Source organism: Orcinus orca, chromosome 16 (assembly GCF_937001465.1).
Source record: "Orcinus orca chromosome 16, mOrcOrc1.1, whole genome shotgun sequence".
Lineage (NCBI taxonomy): Eukaryota > Metazoa > Chordata > Mammalia > Artiodactyla > Delphinidae > Orcinus > Orcinus orca.
Genome location: NC_064574.1, coordinates 1910808 through 1929383, shown reverse-complemented (window position 1 = coordinate 1929383; position 18576 = coordinate 1910808). Strand labels below are relative to the sequence as shown.

General features: G+C 57.2%; 1 protein-coding gene across 4 annotated transcripts; it reads left to right on the top strand.

Annotated features, from left to right (window-relative positions):
* Positions 1 to 12128: 12128 nt before the first annotated feature.
* On the top strand, positions 12129 to 17420 carry MRGBP (MRG domain binding protein). Of its 4 annotated transcripts, XM_049699691.1 has the most exons (6): positions 12967 to 14331; positions 14452 to 14511; positions 14752 to 15208; positions 15503 to 15584; positions 15866 to 15940; positions 16413 to 17420. In XM_049699691.1, the coding sequence occupies exons 3-6, from the start codon at positions 14966 to 14968 to the stop codon at positions 16598 to 16600; spliced, it is 588 nt and encodes a 195-aa protein (XP_049555648.1). In that variant the 5' UTR covers positions 12967 to 14331; positions 14452 to 14511; positions 14752 to 14965; the 3' UTR covers positions 16601 to 17420. The 4 variants fall into 4 exon arrangements, with proteins under 4 accessions (XP_004282387.1, XP_049555648.1, XP_033266146.1 ...); XM_004282339.3 differs by lacking the exons at positions 12967 to 14331; positions 14452 to 14511; positions 14752 to 15208 and adding exons at positions 12129 to 12480; positions 12839 to 12960; XM_033410255.2 differs by lacking the exon at positions 14452 to 14511 and having other exon boundaries at positions 14692 to 15208.
* Positions 17421 to 18576: the final 1156 nt, after the last annotated feature.

Below are 18576 nucleotides of genomic sequence, written 5' to 3'. Positions count from 1 at the left end.
AGACCAATGCCAAGAGGCACTGGGCTCTGAGCCCACCACTCGCCTCAGTCCCAGAAAGGGCCAACATCGCATCTGTTCTGACTTAACCCAGGTCCGCATGAGCGGCCGCCCTGCCCCAGCCTCACGCGGAGCTCAGAGATTAACCAAGGAGGAGCACATGGCCCAGGCCCCACGTGGGCGTCCTCGATGCGGCCAGGCAAGGGGCCCGGGACCCAGTGACAGAGCTGGAGCCCAGGCGGGGGTGCTCTCAGACGGGGGCTGCGTAGGAAGGCTTGTCGGGTCCCATCCTGGGGTCCCACTCTGGGCTCCCCCGAGCCAGCCCACTTCCCCGGCCCCACGAGCCAGCGTGAAGGCAGCCAGGAGACAGTCTCACAGGGTGCAGTGGGGTCTAGCAGCCACGTCCCTTCCTAGCAGCCCTTCGGGCTTCCTCGAAGGCTGCCTTTCCACCCCCTGAGGCCCATCCAGCTGGTGACAATCAGTGCAACACACCCCTTCCCAGCACGTGGGCCTGGACGGGAGGAACAGAGCTGGAGAGCAGGGGACCCCACCTGCCCCAGCGCCCCCGCTCCCTGTCAGCTCTGCGAGCCAGCCACAGTCCCTTCTGCTGCTCGCCACTCCAGATCCCCCAACACAGAAATGAGGGAGAACACGCAGGAAGGAAGGAAGGCCCTCCAGCCGAGGCCGGGCATGAGCTCTCATGCTGAGCATTTTCAAAGCCACGACTGCCGCCTTTGCGGACTTGTGGTCAAAACCTGCCCGCTGGGGCCATCCTGCGTTGGACTCCTCAGATGCGCAAGTCCATCCTGGGCAAGAGAGTCACAGCCAGGCCCCCAGTGAGCCAGGTAATGTGTGACTGTTTCAGGACAGCTCCCGCCAGACGCTCTGTCCCAGGACAGGCCACACTCACGGCCAGGCCCGTGATGGCTCCTCAGGGGGGACAGGGGCCCAGCATCACACGGTGGGTTCTGGTGCTGCCAGGAGCCATGGGAGTCCTCAGCTGCCCCCAGGCCAAGTCTCGGGGGTCCTTCTCCTCCTGTGTAAAACCAAGGGGCGGGGGGGTCTTCATGACTGCGTTTCCTCCGAGCAATGCTGAAACCAGGACCTGCCTCTACATGAGTTCCCAGGATTCCGGAGTGACCCCTACCCCAGCAGGCCCCCCACCCCATCTTTGGGGCTATAACTGGTCCAAGTGGTCTTGTCAGAGATACCCCAATGCTCACGGGAGACCCCTGGTGACCCCATGAGATCCTTTGGAGGGGTCAGCCCTGAAAGCCCTTTTCATTTCCCCTCTGCCTTCCCCACCACCACCTCACGCTGACCACCTCCATCTGTGGACTTAACATGAAATGGAAATGATTTCATTTTACAAAGCAGGTTTGGGGAATTATTTTAATCAGGGAGCCTTGCTCTGGAATACCTAGAAAGGCCAGGATTTGGGAATTGATCATGTATGAAATTATACAATGCTAGTTTTCAAAACAAAACTCACTGTTGCGGTAGGTTTCCTTCACGTATCTTTTTTCCTCTCCATCTCTATATATTTTTAAATTTTTTAACTTGAAATAATTTCAAGCTCAAGTTGTATGACTCATACAAGAGCATCTTGGCCCACCCCTCCCCCACCTCCAGATGCACCAGGTCGCTGCATCTGCCCGAGTTTGCTTTTCAACCCCTGTCTCTCTATGGATCCTCTTCTGGACCATCTGAGATCATTGCCTTGGTGGATTTTATTTTTTTTAATAGACGTAAAAAGAGAGTTGGTGCGAGACAGTTTGGATGGCACAGAGAGTACAGAGCGGAGGGTCAGAAGGTGACAGCCTCTCCCAGTGGCACCTGGCTGTGTGTCAGGCTCCATTCTGAGCATGCTCACCGCAGCCTGGGATGCTGGCGAGCCAGGCCCTTCTCAGGTCCCTCCTGTCACACACACACCCCATGCCCCAGAGGCGTCTATTCCAGGGTTTCCTCCTAGTTCTTCCAGTGTCCTATGGTCTGAGCGTCAGTGTCCCCCCAGATTCTAGTGTTGAAACCCTAATTCCCAAAGCGATGCCTTAGGAGGTGGGTGATGAGGTCATGAGGGTGTAGCCCCCACAATGGGATTAGTGCCCTTGTAAATGGGACCCCAGAGAGCTCCCTCGTCTCGTGAGGACACAGGGAGAAGACCTTCGTCTATAGCTGGGAAGAGGCCTCACCAGGACCCGACGGTGCCGGCTCCCTGATCTCAGACCTCCAGCCTCCAAGGCCGAGAGAAATAAACGTCTGTTGTGGATAAGCCCCGCAAGCGTGCAGTCTCTGTTATAGCAGCCCGAGCTATAAGACACGGGGTGAGCACGAGAACCTTAAATCTGCTGGCATCTTTATTTCTTGATTTCTCAACATACACTTGCTCTGAAAGATGGTAGACTCGGGGCATTTATGCTCCCTGCTGACTCCCCTCCCACCCCCCAGTTTCCCTAGGTTAAAGGGTTACTCTCTGTCTCGGAGAGGACGCCTTTGTAACTTTCAAGAACACGGTGAAACCTGTTTCTTAGCCATCGCTCCACCCGCCCCAGCCTGGTGGTGTGAGCTCTCCTTCCCCGCTGGTCACTATGTCCCTTCACACGTCTGATCGGAGACTTTCACCTTCCGCTCCACGACACGGTCAAGACTTCCTCTCCGGTTGACAGTGCTTCTAGCCAGGTAACGCTCATTAACGGCACTTAAGTGTTATGATGATAGAGACGTTGTTTTCCAGGAGCCCAGGGCTGTGCTGGGCCAAGGGAAGGGAATGGAACTGCGCCGCATCCCCCGGCACCTGCGCCCACACTCCCTTCAGGGGTCACGTCTGTCCTGTGAACCCACCTCCTTCCCAATGCTGTCGTGCCAGGGAGGCCCCGAGCCTGGCAGCACCTTGTCCTCACGCTTGAAGAAGGCGCGGGCTGGCCCGGCCCTGGCCCAGCGTCACTCTCCTCGTGAACCTTGCTGGTCCGAGGCGGCTGTCGTCACTCTGGCTCTGAGTCTCTAGGGATCATGCCTGTTTCTCTCTAAGCTCCTGGCTTTTCTCCTTGCCCCCAGGTCCTGAGACAACATGAGGAGGGGCCCTTTTGCTTCAGTCCTGCTGGGCAACTGTGAGCCCAGTGGTCACTTCTTTGTCCCCCTGCGTTGTGTCCATATTTGGGCTGCAGTTTGTACCCACCTGAGGCCCATACTGACGACCCTCAAAGCCCACGCCTTCCCTCCTCAGAGCGGACAGAAACCACGCCGAGGCCCAGATGCTGTGGACCCCGACTTCAGACAGTGCGAGGCGGAAGGGATTTTAATTCAGGATGATTTCTCTCACCTGTGAAAAGAATCACTCCTTTTACAAAGACAGTGTTAGCCATTCTCCACGTTGACCCAAAGAATCATTTCCTTTTCTTCCTTCTGCTCAAGAAAGCAGAGCTGGCCTCTGGCAGCTGAATTAATGGGGAAAGAGTCCATCTTTGTCAACACATTCCGCCTGGCTCGTCCCGCTGAAACTGCCTTGAGAGCTGAGATGATTGGTCACCCAGGCACAGGCTCCACACATCTCACGACTGTCACATCATCGTCCTGCGGTGTCTCTGAAGTCCTAATTGTCCCAGGGCTCCAGGAGAGCCAAGGAGATGAGAGTAGCAGTGGAACATGATGCATGACTCGCCATCAGCTGACTGCATAAAAGCCTCATTAAGAAAAACAGAGCGGGGCTTGGGGGAAGCGGGGGTTGGCTGAGTCCCCTCGGGGACAGGGGTCTTCAGAGCTGACATCGGCAAGAGGCCAGCCTCTGGAGATCAAGGCTCTGCTCCTTGCCCCCCGCTCCACCCCGGGGTGAGGCCACACCACACGGAGAAGCTGAGAACAAGGCCCATCGTGCACCGTCACAACCCAGAGCTGCCTTCCCTCCTGTGTGTGGCAGGGCCCCTTCCCCACACCTCGAACCACCTCCACAGCCCTCAGAGGTGGTCCCCTCCCCCGGAAGGGCCCCACTGCAAAGGGGTGCCCAGGCTCTCTGGGGCCACAGGAGGAGACGGGGAGGGAAGGGAAAAATGAGTGCTGTCCTGTGGCACCCCACCCTCAGGGGAGGTGAGAGGGTGGGGCCTGGTGCTCCGGGGCACACGAGCAGAGCACTCAGCCTGGCCCCCCACCTTGTATAGGGGACCACTTACCCAGCCTGCCTCAGTTTCCCCACCACAAAGGAGATCATGACGGCCACTGCCCGGGAGACCCTCCTCTCATTTCCCATCGGCTCAGTCCCTGCTGTCACAGGTGAGGCCACCGGCTCCCACAGCTGAACAAAGACCTTCCAGCAGGGCCTCGCTCTGATGACAAAGGGCTGTGACCCAGGGCTTGGACGGCCACACTTCCCAGGACAGGCAGGAAACGAGAGGTCACCTCCCCCAAGAGACTGGAAAATAAAAAGACGATAAAAAGCAGCTCAGCCCGGCCCCCACCGCCTTCGAGGCCACTGGAGGGGAGCGTGGGAGGTGGTCAGGCGGCATCCCTCACCTCGGTCCCCCCGAGGCCCCTGGAGGGAGCTGCGTGCACGTGCGCATGTGTGGGGAGACGCTGCACTGCTGACCAGTCCCAGGTGATGCCGAGGCCGCTGGCAAGAGGCCGACCGAGCAGCCCGGGTCTATCGGAACCCGCCCCCTCCTTCCCCAGACCCAGGGACTTGAGGTGCACACCCGGCAGGATTCCACGCGGCTTTCCATCGCACAAACGCACCGAGAATCCCTCCGTCAAGGCAGGAGGCGGTGCACCCCTCCCGAGGGCCCTCTGCACCTGTAGCACCAGTGCCCGCAGCCATCAGAGCCTGCACCCCTCAGCTCCTCTACACATCCTAACGAGCCCCCGCGGTGACGGGGCCGCCCTGTCCCTCTCTCTGCAGCTCGCTTCAGCGGGAGCCGGACGGAACACCGTGGACCTGGCGGCCCTCACGTTTCAAGACAAACCAAGCTGCTGACCGGAAGGTAATTCAGTCAAAAGCCGTGAGGAGTCACAGGTAACATACAGGGCACCCAGTTAACTTTGATCTTTAAATAAACGGCGGATAATTTTGGATATAAGTCTATCCTATGTGACATTTGGGGCATACTTTTACTGCAAAATTATTCTTTGTTTAACTGAAATTCAAATTTAACTGAGCACCCTCTATTTTTACATGTTAAATCTGGCAACCCCAAAAGGAAGCTGAGCACCCCACCAGTCAGGAGTGACCAGCAGCTGAGCCTTCCCCCCGGGGCTCCCCACCTCCCCTGGGCCCCATGGGTGACGTGGTGGGGATGGTAACAGTACGAGGGCCGGGCTGAGCACAGAACCTCCCCCAGCAGGTGGGACAAATGGCCCTGCGGTCATCATGGAGATTCCTCAAGTGCCCGGCCTGAAGAATTGGACTTCTTTTTCAAAACACCCTAACGGGCTTCCCTGGTGGCACAGTGGTTAAGAATCCTCCTGCCAATGCAGGGGACACGGGTTCGAGCCCTGGTCCGGGAAGATCCCACATGCCACGGAGCAACTAAGCCCGTGCGCCACAACTACTGAGCCTGCACTCTAGAGCCCGCGAGCCACAACTACTGAAGCCCGTGCACCACAACTGCTGAGGCCTGTGTGCCTAGAGCCCGTGCCCCGCAACAAGAGAAGCCACCGCAATGAGAAGCCCGCGCACCGCAACGAAGAGTAGCCCCCGCTCGCCGCAACCAGAGAAAAGCCCGCGCGCAGCAACGAAGACCCAACGCAACCAAATTAATTAATTAATTAATTAAATTAAAAAAAAAAAACACCCTAACTGGCACCCTTGGGGTGGGCCTGGTCCCAGGGAACAGGAAATGCCTTCACTAGGCTCCTGCCTGCAGGTTTCTGAGACAGGAGCCCTGGTTTGGGTCCAAACAGTGGGTGGGAAACTCCCCCTAGAGGTGTGATGTGGGGCTGCAAGCTGAGGCTGGTTCCTCACCTTCCAGGCCCCTCAGCCCCGGGCACCGAGGTGACAGAGCTGTCTTCCCAGTCCAGAGGTTGGGACGAGGCCCGAGGACGGCCGTGGGCGAGCAGGACCCCCGGCCAGCGCCCAGTTCTTCCACCCCCATTAGCGTACCCTCCCAGGTCTCCGCATGGGCACCAGACGGAAACAGAGGAGCCCCTCTTGTCTGGGAGTCGGGAGAGGCCCCTGGGGCAGCGACCTTGGACCTGAGAGCTGAAGTCTGGGCAGGAGAGAGACAGGCAAAGGTAGGGGAGGTATCTGTGGCCCCAGGGGGCTGGAGGGTGGCTTGCAAGAGGGAGCCCAGGTAAGAGCACATGGGGACCAGAGCAGAGCAGGCCTGGTGGGCTGGGAGGGAGGGGGGCACGGCTGGGTGGCTTCTGGAGGTCAGCTCCTGGCCCTGTCCTTGACTGTGAGACCGTGGTGAGGTTGCTTACATACAAGTGTCGTGGCACATGCGCAGGCTGGGCTGTGGGTGGTGAGTGGTTAATTCACGACCTGAGCTCAGTGCAGAGCCCAGGTTCCTGCACAGCCTGCATCTCATTGTGGAGCCCTGGGGTTCTGCTCTCCTCGGGTCCCCTCAGCCTGGCGCCCGCCCGCTGGTTCTTCACAGCCCTCTTCTTTTCCGGACAAGGAATATGCCATCTTTTCTCAATAAGTAGACAATTTCACAGTGCATACAAATATCAAATCATTATGCTGTACACCTGAAACCTAATAGAATGTTTTACGTCAATCATACCTCATAAAAAGTAATTAAATTTATCATTTGTTGATGATTGCAAATAGTATGTCGCAGGTTAGATTTTTTTCATTTAATTTTTTGAATGGGCAGCTCACTTCATGTGGTTCAAAAAGCCCCGTGTACACAAGGACACACGGGAAAAGGTCTCTCCGTCCCCCTGCCCCATCTGCTCAGCACCTCCGCCCTCCAGGAGCCGCTATTATTTGTCTCTTACCTCCCATGATAGATACAGAGATAGGTAGAGAGATAGATAGATAGGTAGAGAGATAGATGATAGATAGAAAACAGATGGATAGATAGATAGATGGATAGATGATAGATAGATACATAGATAGATAGAAAATAGATGGATAGATAGATAGATGGCAGATAGATGGATACACAGACAGACAGGTAAATAGATGGAAAGGTAGATAGATAGATAGATGGATAGACAGGTAGATAGATGGAAAGGTAGAAAAGATAGATGATAGATGGATAGATAAACGATAGATGGATAGACAGATAGATGGAAAGGTAGATAAATGGTAGGCTGATTTATTTTCAAAGTTTGTTTTTTAATACGAAGCACTCTTTGTTCTGCGTACATTATCTGTGGCTTCTATTGGTATTTCTCTCCCAGTACTTAGTGCCTTTAGGCTTCCTCCTTACCACACATATGCACACACTCACACACACCTCCCCCACGTACCTCGTGTCGACTTCCCCTCTCGCCACCAGCCTCTCCCAGCGCTCCCTCCCTCAGCCCGTGTGTAGCCCCCAGGGTGTGCCCACCCACCCTCCCTTATCTTACACGGGAAGGGCAGTGAAGCCACACAGCCCCTCACACACACGGGCACAGGGACTTTGGCATGACGCTTGTCACGTGACCCTACTTGCTCTGTGCAGGTGGAATACGCGGTCGGATGGAGAGGGGAAATCAACATCATTTTCTTTAACTTATTTATTTTTTTTATTGAAGTATAGTTGATGTACAATATTACATGTTATAGGTGTACAATATAGTGATTTACAATTTTTAAAGTTTATACTCCATTTATAGTTTTTATAAAATAGTGGCTATATTCCCCGTGTTGTGCAACATATCCTTGTAGTTTATTTTATATCTAATAGTTCGTACCTCCTAATTCCCTGTCCCTATATTGCCCCTCCTCCCTGCCCTCTCCCCACTGGTAACCACCAGTTTGTTCTCTATATCTGTGAGTCGGCTTCTTTTTTGTTATAGTCACTAGTTTGTTGTATTTCTTAGGTTCCACATGTAAGTGATGACACACAGTATCTGTCTTTCTCTGTCTGACTTCACTTAGCAGAATACCCTCCAGGTCCATCCACGTTGCTGCAAATAGCAAAATTTCATTCTTTTTTGTAGCTGAGTAGTATTCCAGTGTGTGTGTGTGTGTGTGTGTGTGTGTGTGTGTGTGTGTGTGTAGTGCGTGTGTGTGTGTGTGTACCACATCTTCTTTATGCATTCATCTGTTGATGGACACAGGTTGCTTCCATATCTTGGCAATTGTAAATAATGCTGCTATGAACACTGGGGTGCACGTACCTTTTTGAATTAGTGTTTTTGTTTCTGTTTTTCAGATATATACCCAGGAGTGGGATCCCTGGGTCATATGGTAGTTCTATTTTCAGTTGTTTTTTTTGTTTGTTTTTTGCGGTACGCGGGCCTCTCACTGTTGTGGACTCTCCTGTTGCGGAGCACAGGCTCTGGACGCGCAGGCTCAGCGGCCATGGCTCACAGGCCTAGCTGCTCCGCGGCATGTGGGATCTTCCCTGACCGGGGCACGAACCCGTGTCCCCTGCATCGGCAGGCAGACTCTCAACCACTGCGCCACCAGGGAAGCCCTATTTTCAGTTTTTTGAGAAACCTCCATACTGTTGTCCACAACAGCTAGACCAATTTACATCCCCACCTACAGAGTACGAAGGTTCCTTTTTCTCCACATCCTCGACAACATTTGTTATTTGTGTTCTTTTTTGATAGCAACCATTTTGACAGGTGTGAAGTGATATCTCATTGCGGTTTTGATTTGCATTTCCCAGACGATTAGCAATGTTGAGCATCTTTTCATGTGCCTGTTGGCCATCTGCATTTTTCTCTTTGGAAAAATGTCTATTCAGTTCTTCTGCCCATTTTTTAATCTGGTTGTTTTTTTGATATTGAGTTGTATGAGCTGTTCATATATGTTGGATATTAACTCCTATCAGTCATATCATTTGCAAATATTTTCTCCCATTCAGTAGATTGTCTTTTTGTTTTGTCGATGGGTTCCTTTGCTATGCAAAACTTTTAAGTTTAATAAGTCCCATTTATTTATTTTTGCCTTTATTTCCTTTCCTTTAGGAGACAGATTAAAAAAATATTCCTATGATTTATGTAAAAAAGTGTTCTGCCTATGTTTTCCTCTAGGAGTTCTATGGTTTCTGGTCTTACATTTAGGTCTTTAATCCATTTTGAGTTTATGTTTTTGTATATGGTGTGAGAAAATTTTATAAATGCATTCTTTTACATGTAGCTGTCCATTTTCCCAGCACCACTTATTGAAGAGACTGTCTTTTCTCCATTGTATATTCTTGCCTCCTTTGTTGTAGATAATTGACCACAAGTGTGTGGGTTTATTTCTGGGCTTTCTGTCCACACTGACCCATGTGTCTGTTTTTGTGCCAGTGCCATACTGTTTTGATGACTGTAGTTTCATAGTATAGTCTGAAGTCAGGGAGCGTGGTTCCTCCAGATCTGTTCTTCTTTCTCAAGGCTGTTTTTGGCTATTCAGGGTCTTTGTGTTTCCATACAAATTTTAAAATTATTTGTTCTAGTTCTGTGAAAAATAACATTGGTAGTTTGATCCAATGTCTTCTTTACTGGGGGAGGAGCTACCCATCCCCCACCCCTCCCAGGGCCCTGGAGGTCTAGTTGCCCAGAACGTCCAGGGGAAGCCCTTGGTCTTAGCTGGCCCCTGCAGTGCGTGTCCAGGGCTCTGAGCACCCAGAGTGTGTCCAGGGGTGGTGTCTGAGCCATGCCAGGATCCAGGGACCCCTGTGCACTGAGATCAAGAGTGTGGGGCTCAGAGTCAGGTTCCTGGTTGCACCTGTGGCCTCTCTCTGAAGTCCTGCCACCTGGGGCTGTCCTCATCCCCAGGGAAGCTCCCTTCTCTTCCACTCCTTCACATAAGATCTTATGTCTTCTTCAGTGTGATCCCCAGAGTGTGGGCTCCCAGCAGAGCAGTCACCATGCCCAGTCCCTACCCACACCCCCGTACCAAGCATGCAGGAGGCACTCAACAATCAACTGCTAATGACACCTGAGTGACCGCCTCTTTCCCAGCCATGTTTCATCCCTAGACAACACCCACCCCTTGCCTTCGTAACCAGGTGGGAAGAAACTGCCCATAACAGAGGAATTTCTCCCCAGCAGCTTTCCATTCGTGGGCTAAGGGGCTTCCTTCAGCCCAGACTCTCATGATCATCCCAGAAGGAAACGCACCGGGCCCACACACATCTCTCTATCCAGCTGCATTTCACTTTTTAAAACTTTTTTCCACATCTTATTTTGAGGCTGCTCATCCTAAGTAACTCCCAGGTGGCCCCGTCACCCACGCTGGATCACCAGTGCAGTCAGTCGCTCTGAAGCCCGATGCTTGATTCACCAAAACCCAGAGGCTGAAGGCGCAGGCACAGTGCTCCCGATCCCTTAATCCTGCCTAAGTCTAGCTCCAACTGTGCTCACATCTGTGCGACACGGGGAAATAAGCCAAATCACTGGGATTAGGCAGAGTCCTGGCAGCTGAGCACGGCATTCAGCTCCATCCTGACGCTGGGCACGGAGGTGGGCACGGAACCCACAGATAGAGTTGGTGGAGCAGACAAACAGGCAGTAACTGGGAGGCTTCGAGTAAGAAAGATGTGGAGAAGATGGTTTCCTTTTGCCCAAATTGTCCAACCTGTCTCTCTGCATCGAGTCTGATTGCCAGGGACGCATTCCAGGATCTGCCTAGAACAAAGGGAACCAGGTGTCTGTGGACCACAGCAGCTGGCCAAACACGGTTCAGGTGCAGTGGCCACCACAGAGGACCAAGACACAGCCCGGCCCCCAGAACCTCCAGTGCAGTGGGGAAAATAATCAGGCACAGCTGACTCCAGGCAGGGCCGAAGAGACTGCAGGAGAGGGGCACAAACCAGCCAAGGCAGTCGGGGGGGGGGGGGGGCGGTTCCTGGGGGAGGAGGCTCTCCAGATTGAAGAAGGCAGGGATAGGGTAGGGGATGAGCAGAGGGCGAACCTGGTGGAGGCGCAGGGACCACGACGTGTCCCGGAACAGTAGGGAGATAAATGGTGAGGGCCACTGTCTGTTAGCACTTCCTGTGTGACAGAGCCCGTGTTAAGTGGCTTTGGGCCCTGCTTCATTCCCACCTCGCAGCAACCCCCTGAGGGGAGCCCCACCTGTGCGTCAGAGAGAGAAGAGGAGCACAGGCCCAGCTGGAATCACAACGTCCAGCCACATCGTGGCTCCCAGGACGGCTGGTGGCCCTGGGCCATTGTGGAATCCTCTATGGGCCACGTTTCCCCACTTTGTGGGGACCGGCATCACCAGCATCGCCCTTCACGGATGGGAAGACTCAGGCTCTGAGTCCCCCGGCTGTCCCAGGGGGTGAGGCTGGCCAGAGTGGCTCCAAATGTTTGCTAAGAAGCCCGAGCGTGTGCCCGGGTCCCCAAGCAGAAACCAGCCCCCATCAGCACCCCCGGGGAAGGCGCCGTCGTCGCTCCCATTGCACGGAGGAAGGCACTGCGGCCTGGAGAGGTTCAGCACACAGCTGGCAGGCCGCAGAGCCGGAAGGGGACCCGGAAGCCTGACGGAGAGTCTACACTCAGCGGGAGGCGAAGAGCGTTCCTCGCCTAGGTACCCTCCCCGGTCACCGCGGTGGACTTGACCCGGTGGGGAGGGGCCGGGGAGAAGCCCGAGGTGGGCGGGGATGGGGCGGGGCGGAGCAGGCGGCCTCGATTGGGTGCTGCTTTGAGCTCGTCACGGGACTGCTCCCAGGCCGGCGCCCCGCTTGACCCCACCCTGGGACCAGACTCCGCCCAGGCCCAGGCCCCGCCCCTCCCCGGCCAGGGTTAACCCACTTGCCGACCACTCTAGAGGCCCGGGTCGGGGAGGATGGGCCCGGACGCCCCTGCCCCGGTGCGCAGGAGCCCCTCTGCAGCGCTCAGGCCAGGGGCAATGGAAGCTCTTGGAGCCCACACTCGCAGGCATTGTAGGTTGCCTGTTTCTTTTCTTCTTAGCTGCTTTACTGGGGTGTAACTTGAAATTCCGCCATTTAAAGCGTACAGTTCAGCGGGGTTTACCCCGAGCTGTGCAGATATCGCCACAACCTAATTTAGGGCGTTTCCATCCCTCTCCCCAAACGCACTCCTTCCAGTGATCCGCACTCTGACGGCGCTGCGCCGCGGGACCGGGCCGCCAGGAGTCGCCGCGACCCAGCCCGCAGCTGCGCCTGCGCAGGCGCCGCGCGCGAGCCCGAGAGCGAACCCACCGAGCGCGCGCCCGCCCCGTGGAGTGCGCCTGCGCGGAGCCCGTGGCCGCGCCAGCTCCCGCAGGGGGCTCGTCGCTGGGCGGCCGGGCTATGGGGGAGGCTGAGGTGGGCGGCGGCGGCGCGGCGGGCGACAAGGGGCCGGGAGAAGCGGCCACCAGCCCTGCCGAGGAGACGGTGGTGTGGAGCCCCGAGGTGGAGGTGTGCCTCTTCCACGCCATGCTGGGCCACAAGCCCGTCGGTGAGCGGAGCGCCGCGCCGAGGCCGCGCACCCGCGTGGGGGCGGGGCGGCGGGCAACGGCCGGGGGCGCGCGCGGGGCGGACGGGGCGGGGCCTCCTGTGCCTGCACCCCCGCCGGCCCTGCCCCCACCTGCGCACCCCACCCCCTCCCTCAGCCCCCGCTCCTGCGCCCAGCCACCCCGGCCCCTCTTTACTCCTTCCCCGCTGACCCCTGCCCTTTCCTCTGCCCCCGCACCCCTGCTCCCCTAACCCCCAGCCCCTCCAACCGCTGCCCCTCTCGCCCCCTTGCCCCCCACCTCTCCTCTCCACCCTACCTGCTGGCCCGCCCCTCCCCACGAGCTGACCCCTTCCTTCTGCAGGTGTGAACCGGCACTTCCACATGATCTGTATCCGAGACAAGTTCAGCCAGAACATCGGGCGGCAGGTCCCATCCAAGGTCATCTGGGACCACCTGAGCACCATGTATGACATGCAGGCACTGGTGAGCAGGACCCCACCCTCCCCCGTCCTCCCAGGGCCAGAGCCCCTCGCTCCTCAGACAGAGCTGGTGGCAGGGAGCCCCCTCCGTGCCTCCTCCCTGGGTCCTTGCCGGGCCCTGGCCTCAGGGACCTTGATGTCTGGGATGTCCCACAGGGGACCAGTTGTTGAACAAGATAGCTCTGAGTAGTTTAACGAAAAACACAAGCCTAATGACGGTAGCTAGTTATCGTGTGGAGCTACCTTAGGTGGGGGGTTGGGGGGTGGCCGGTTAAGGTCTTGCCAGGAGATAACTAGGGAGCTGAAGCTCATGGGAGGGGGCTCTTAGGCCATTGTCAGTCTTGTGGAAAGTCCCCGAGTGCTACAGGCAGGGAGGTGACCGGGTCTGAGTCACATTAAGATGAATTTGGTGGTTTCTGTGAGAACCAGGCAGGCAGGGGCCCAGGCCTCATGGAACCCCCAGCTGGCCGTGTCAGAGGGGGAAAAGGTTAACTAGGTAACCAGGATGGCAGAAAAGACAGGTGGGCATTCCCGGCAGAGGAATGGCAGGTGTCAAGGCCCTGTGGCAGCAGGCATTGGTGCGTCAGGGAACGCAGAGGAGGCCGGGGTGTCTGGAGAATGAGTGGGAGTGGGGATGTCAGGTGACCAGCAGGGTGGGAGACCGTGCTGGGGTTAGGCAAGGCTCTGCCTCTCCTCGGGACTTGGGGCTGCCCCAGCCCCCCAGCTGAGACCTGCTGCACATCTGTGAGGTGGAGAGCGAAGCCCGGGCCTTCTTGTGTCCATAAACCGCGCTGCCATTCGCTCCCTGTTGGTCTTGGGCAAGTCGTTTGCGCCTCGTCGTCCTCACATAGAAAGGGGAACTGACAGCTGGGCCCTGGAACTGACCTCCTGGCCCACAGTCAGTACCCAGGAAACTCGAGAACAAGTCGCTAAACTAAAGCAGGCCCTGCAGGGGGACCGTGCCCATGAGCTGGGGCCCTGCTCCCCGGGAATTCCTGTGTTCAGCGACTTGAAAGGGCTCCCGTGCTTGGCACGTTGGGGGTCACCCGACCCCCAGGAACCTCCTGCACCCCGACTCCAGGCTGGGGGCCAGGAGCTGGACACAGAGATGAGTGTGGCAGGGCCCCTGTCCTGGGGGGCCCTGGTGCGGTAGGAGAGACAGTTGGCTCTCAGGCACCGGCCCTGGCTCCAAGGTCCTGTGGCTGTGACGCCCAGCACAGGGCCCACGTGACACTGGGGGGGGCCACCCAGGGGTCTCAGCCCAGGACAGGTGGCCCTTCCCGCCCCGCTTCCTTAGACCCCAGCACCGCTATGGAGCTGATGCCTCGGTCCCCTGGGGCCTCGTAAACATGAGTCTGTGGACCGCACCCCGCAGGTGACCATGAGCCCCGGAGCCCTCGGGGTTAAACATGAGTCTGTGGATGGCACCCCGCAGGTGACCGTGAGCCCCGGAGCCCTCGGGGTTAAATACGAGTCTGTGGACCGCACCCCGCAGGTGACCGTGAGCCCAGGAGCCCTCGGGGTTAAACATGAGTCTGTGGACCGCACCCCGCAGGTGACCGTGAGCCCAGGAGCCCTCGGGGTTAAACATGAGTCTGTGGACCGCACCCCACAGGTGACCGTGAGCCCAGGAGCCCTTGGGGTTAAACATGAGTCTGTGGACCGCACCCCGCAGGTGACCGTGAGCCCCGGAGGCCTCGGGGTTAAACATGAGTCTGTGGACCGCACCCCGCAGGTGACCGTGAGCCCCGGAGGCCTCGGGGTTAAACATGAGTCTGTGGACCGCACCCCGCAGGTGACCGTGAGCCCAGGAGGCCTCGGGGTTTGCGAAGCTCCGGATGCTGGGTGGCACATTTACATGCTGACCACCTGGCTTGTCAGCACAGCTCCCAAGCTGGGGACTGGAGGCCCTGTCTCCTGACCCACCTCCCAACCTAGAGACCCTTCCCACCAGCTCACCTTTCTCTTCGTCCGGTGGTCCGTGTTTTCGGGGCCTCTCTCCCTCTGGCATGTGTGTGACCTCCCTCCATTTTGCTTTGCTTACCTGGTTTCCACGGGGGTGGCTCTCCCTGCCTCCCTGGCTCCTTCCCCCCGGACACGGGACCCAGGCACCATGGCCTTTCCTCACGGCTGTCGCAGGCTCTGAAGGCGCTCTCCTGGAGGGGGAGCCCGTGCAGCCAGGCCACGCCACAGCACTGCCTGACTGCCCCCGGAGGCGTGCCAGCCGGCGGAGCGGCCCGGCATCATCTCAGGTGACACTAAACCCTTATTCCCATCGTGATGCCTGCCTGTGGCCCACACTGTAGTTTTGCCTTGTCTGGGTCTCTGTGACAAGCCAGCCCCTGTAGACTGCACAAGAGAAAGAAGAAAGGTCTCAGCCCTGCGCCTGCCCACTGCAGCCCCCAAGACGGTCACGTGTGTTCATTGGTCGCTCCTGAGTTGTCTCTTACATGTCTTTAGTCACATTTTCTTTTCAATGTGACTTTTAAAATCAAGTTTTCTTCTTTGTTTCTTAAAAAAAACCAAAATGCCCTGTTTGCCATCAGCACGAGTCTGAGATTCTTCCATTCCCAAATCCAGAGAGGAACTTCGTCCTTCCAGAAGAAATCATTCAAGAAGTCCGAGAAGGTAAGACTCGGGTGAGAGCAGATTTGGGAACTAGGAAAAGCTGAGGGTGGTGGCGTCAGGGTGAAGGTCACGAGCCTCGGGGAGTGAGCATCACCGGAGGGGGATGCTGGGCCCTCTGGAGGGGGAGGTCTGGGGGCCCCCGGGATGGGGGGAGGACTTCCTGAAGGACATACACGCCTCCCGAGTCAGGAGGAGCCCCTGGCCTGAGCTGCTGCAGGTCGGGTGGGGCTGTGGCGCCCACCGCCCCGGGCTCTAGGTCACCATCGGCCGTCTCCCCCCAGGAAAAGTGGTCATTGAGGAGGATACGAACGAGGAAATGAAGGAAGACGTGGACCCCCACAATGTGGCCGATGATGGTAAGTATGGAGCTCGCCCACCCCTCCTGGGGCCCCAGGGGCACAGCACCCCAGCCTGGCCAGGCCTCCCCGTCACGGGCAGCCAGGGCCTGGCGTCTGGCTCAGCAGCTGAGAAGGCCCCTTCCGTCTGCTCAGGCAGAGCCTCCCACGCTGGGAGGTCACGCACGGGGCCGGCACGGGGCGGGGAAGGGGGCACAGGACAGCCTGGCCCCGGGCCCGGTCAGTGGTCACGGGGTGCAGGAGGGTGTCCGACTGAAGTGGAACGGGTGGCGGCCGTCTCAGTGCAGGGCAAACCCCAAGGAGCAAAGACGGGCACGCTCCCCCAAGGGGCAGGCCACATGGGCACCCCCAGTTCAGGAGGAGCCTTTTGGGGTCAATGTCATGTGTGTAGGTGTAGACTTCTTAAACTGAACAGGAAGATGAAATAAAATTTTGGATATTCTGTTTTCAGCCAAATGATTTTGTCTCCCAGTTTTTTCATCTTCAGGAAGCTTGGGGAAAGCAACAGAAAAGTCCAGCAAAGACAAAGACAAGAGCAACTCAGACTTGGGGTCCAAAGAGGGGCCGGACAAGCGGAAGCGCAGCCGGGCCACCGACAAAGTCCTGACCGCCAACAGCAACCCCTCCAGCCCCAGCGCGGCCAAGCGGCGCCGGACGTAGACGCTCACAGCAGGCAGGCACCGTGGTCACCAGGCAGTCGGGTCAAATGCCACTGGGCCTGCTGCCTGCCCTCAGGTGCCAGAGGCTCCCGCGGTGCCACTCAGATCGCCTGGGCTCAGATGGCCCCTGACGACCGGAACAGGACCCGTTCAGATGCTGAGACCCAAGAGGTGTGAGCCCAGGCCACGATCACGCCGGACACTCGTGGCTTCGTGACGACGGCTGAGCTGCACCTGTGGCTAACTGTTGGCACGGGCCTGCAAACCAGGCTGCGTGGGCAGAGAGCGGGGCACAGCCAGCAATAACACACCGACCCCCTCTGTGCTCTGAGGAGCCCCGGTCTTCCCGTTTGTCCATCTGTCTACCGCTGTCAACTGACTGCGGCCTCAGGAGAGCGTCAGGCCGCGGGCACCGGCCCCTCCGCCACCCGAGAGACTGAGAACTGGGTGTTTTGCCTCACTCACTTGTACTGTAACGATGTATATAATTTGGTTGATGTTTCACTATTTAATTTTTAAGGAGCCTATTTTACTAGTGTTTTATATGGAAAAAAAATACTGCAGAAGTTAAACCTGTGTTGTATTTTTTCTGAGATGTTTTGTTTTAAGGTAACAGACTACTGAGATAATTTTTGCTCAGTTTTTATATGCCGACACAGAGAATTTGTAGCGGTTATTTTTGTATTCTCAAGTAACTTGCAACAGACCAAATGAGCATGTGGAGGGAGGCAGGCCGTGGGGCTGACCCGCCGCAGCCTGGGCCCCGGGCTGACCGAGGTACGCTTGTGTTTGACTGAGGGACATTAAAACACAAAAAGCAACCTGGAGTTGTGTGATTCTGATACCAAAGTAAGTTAACTCGTCCTACAATAGGAAGTTGTATTTTTTCTAGATTTATAACTGAAGCTAACTTTGATGTACTGGATCACTTGATACAATGAATATACAACCTAGTAACAATGGGTTCCAGTGGCTACTTCGTTGCATGTAAGCAACCCTTCAAATGCAAAATGTCAGGAGAGCAAACCAGCGGGAACTGGTGCCTCCTTCCGAAGAACAAACGAACGTGAAGGCAAGAATTCTGGCTGAGCTCGTGTTGAGAGGCACAGCCGGGCCTCCCGAGTGACGGCGAAGGTGCTCGCCCTCATCTGGACAAACCACGAGGACATTGAATGCCACCCATCCCCCAGCACCAGGAGCACGAGGTCAGAACAGGCTGAGCCCACGAGGCCAGGCCAGGAGCTCCATGGGCTGAGGCCACCTGGCGCGGGGTCGGAGGCCGGCACTCGCTTCCCCGGCAGGGCTGACGTTGTCCAGCAGTGTCTTGTGTCAGGTTGAGCGTCTTGGGTCGGGTCTGCCGACCCTGAGCAGCCCTGGCCTTCCAGCCCGACTTTCCTGTGTGGGCAGCTGGGGCAGAAGCTTGCACCCCACGGTCAGACCTGCCTCATGGGGGGCCCCCGTGGGGTAAGTCTCCAGCAGAAGATCACAGCCTCGGCGGTAACCTCCTGCCACGGGTCGCGGGGGGGTGGATCTAGACGGAGCCCAGGTGCAGTTGGGTGTGAATGGCACTTGTAAAGTGGAAGCTGGGCAGCATCTGAGAACAAGCCTTGTGCGTGGCCGCAGGCAGCCGTGGGAAGGCTGTGCTCTGAGCGCCGCAGGCTGGGGCCACGGCCCTGCCTCCGCTGCATGCTTGTCTGTTCTCTGGGGCAGAGCGGGGGAACCTGCCCACCCACGTGCTCTCAGAGCTGCCCAACCCTGGAGGGCACCCCAGCACCCATCAGTGCCTCATCAGAGGCTGGAAGTCACAGCCAGGGCCTCCGAGGCCAGCTGCAAGTCAGCTAAGGTGAAGGCCAGGCCCGTGGCCGCAGCCTGCGGTGGGCCAGCCCCACCCGATGCCTGGCAGCTCTCCTGTCACCTGCTGCTCGGGACACCTGCCCAGGCCATCGGTGGCAGACGATTTGCAGAAATGCCCAGAGC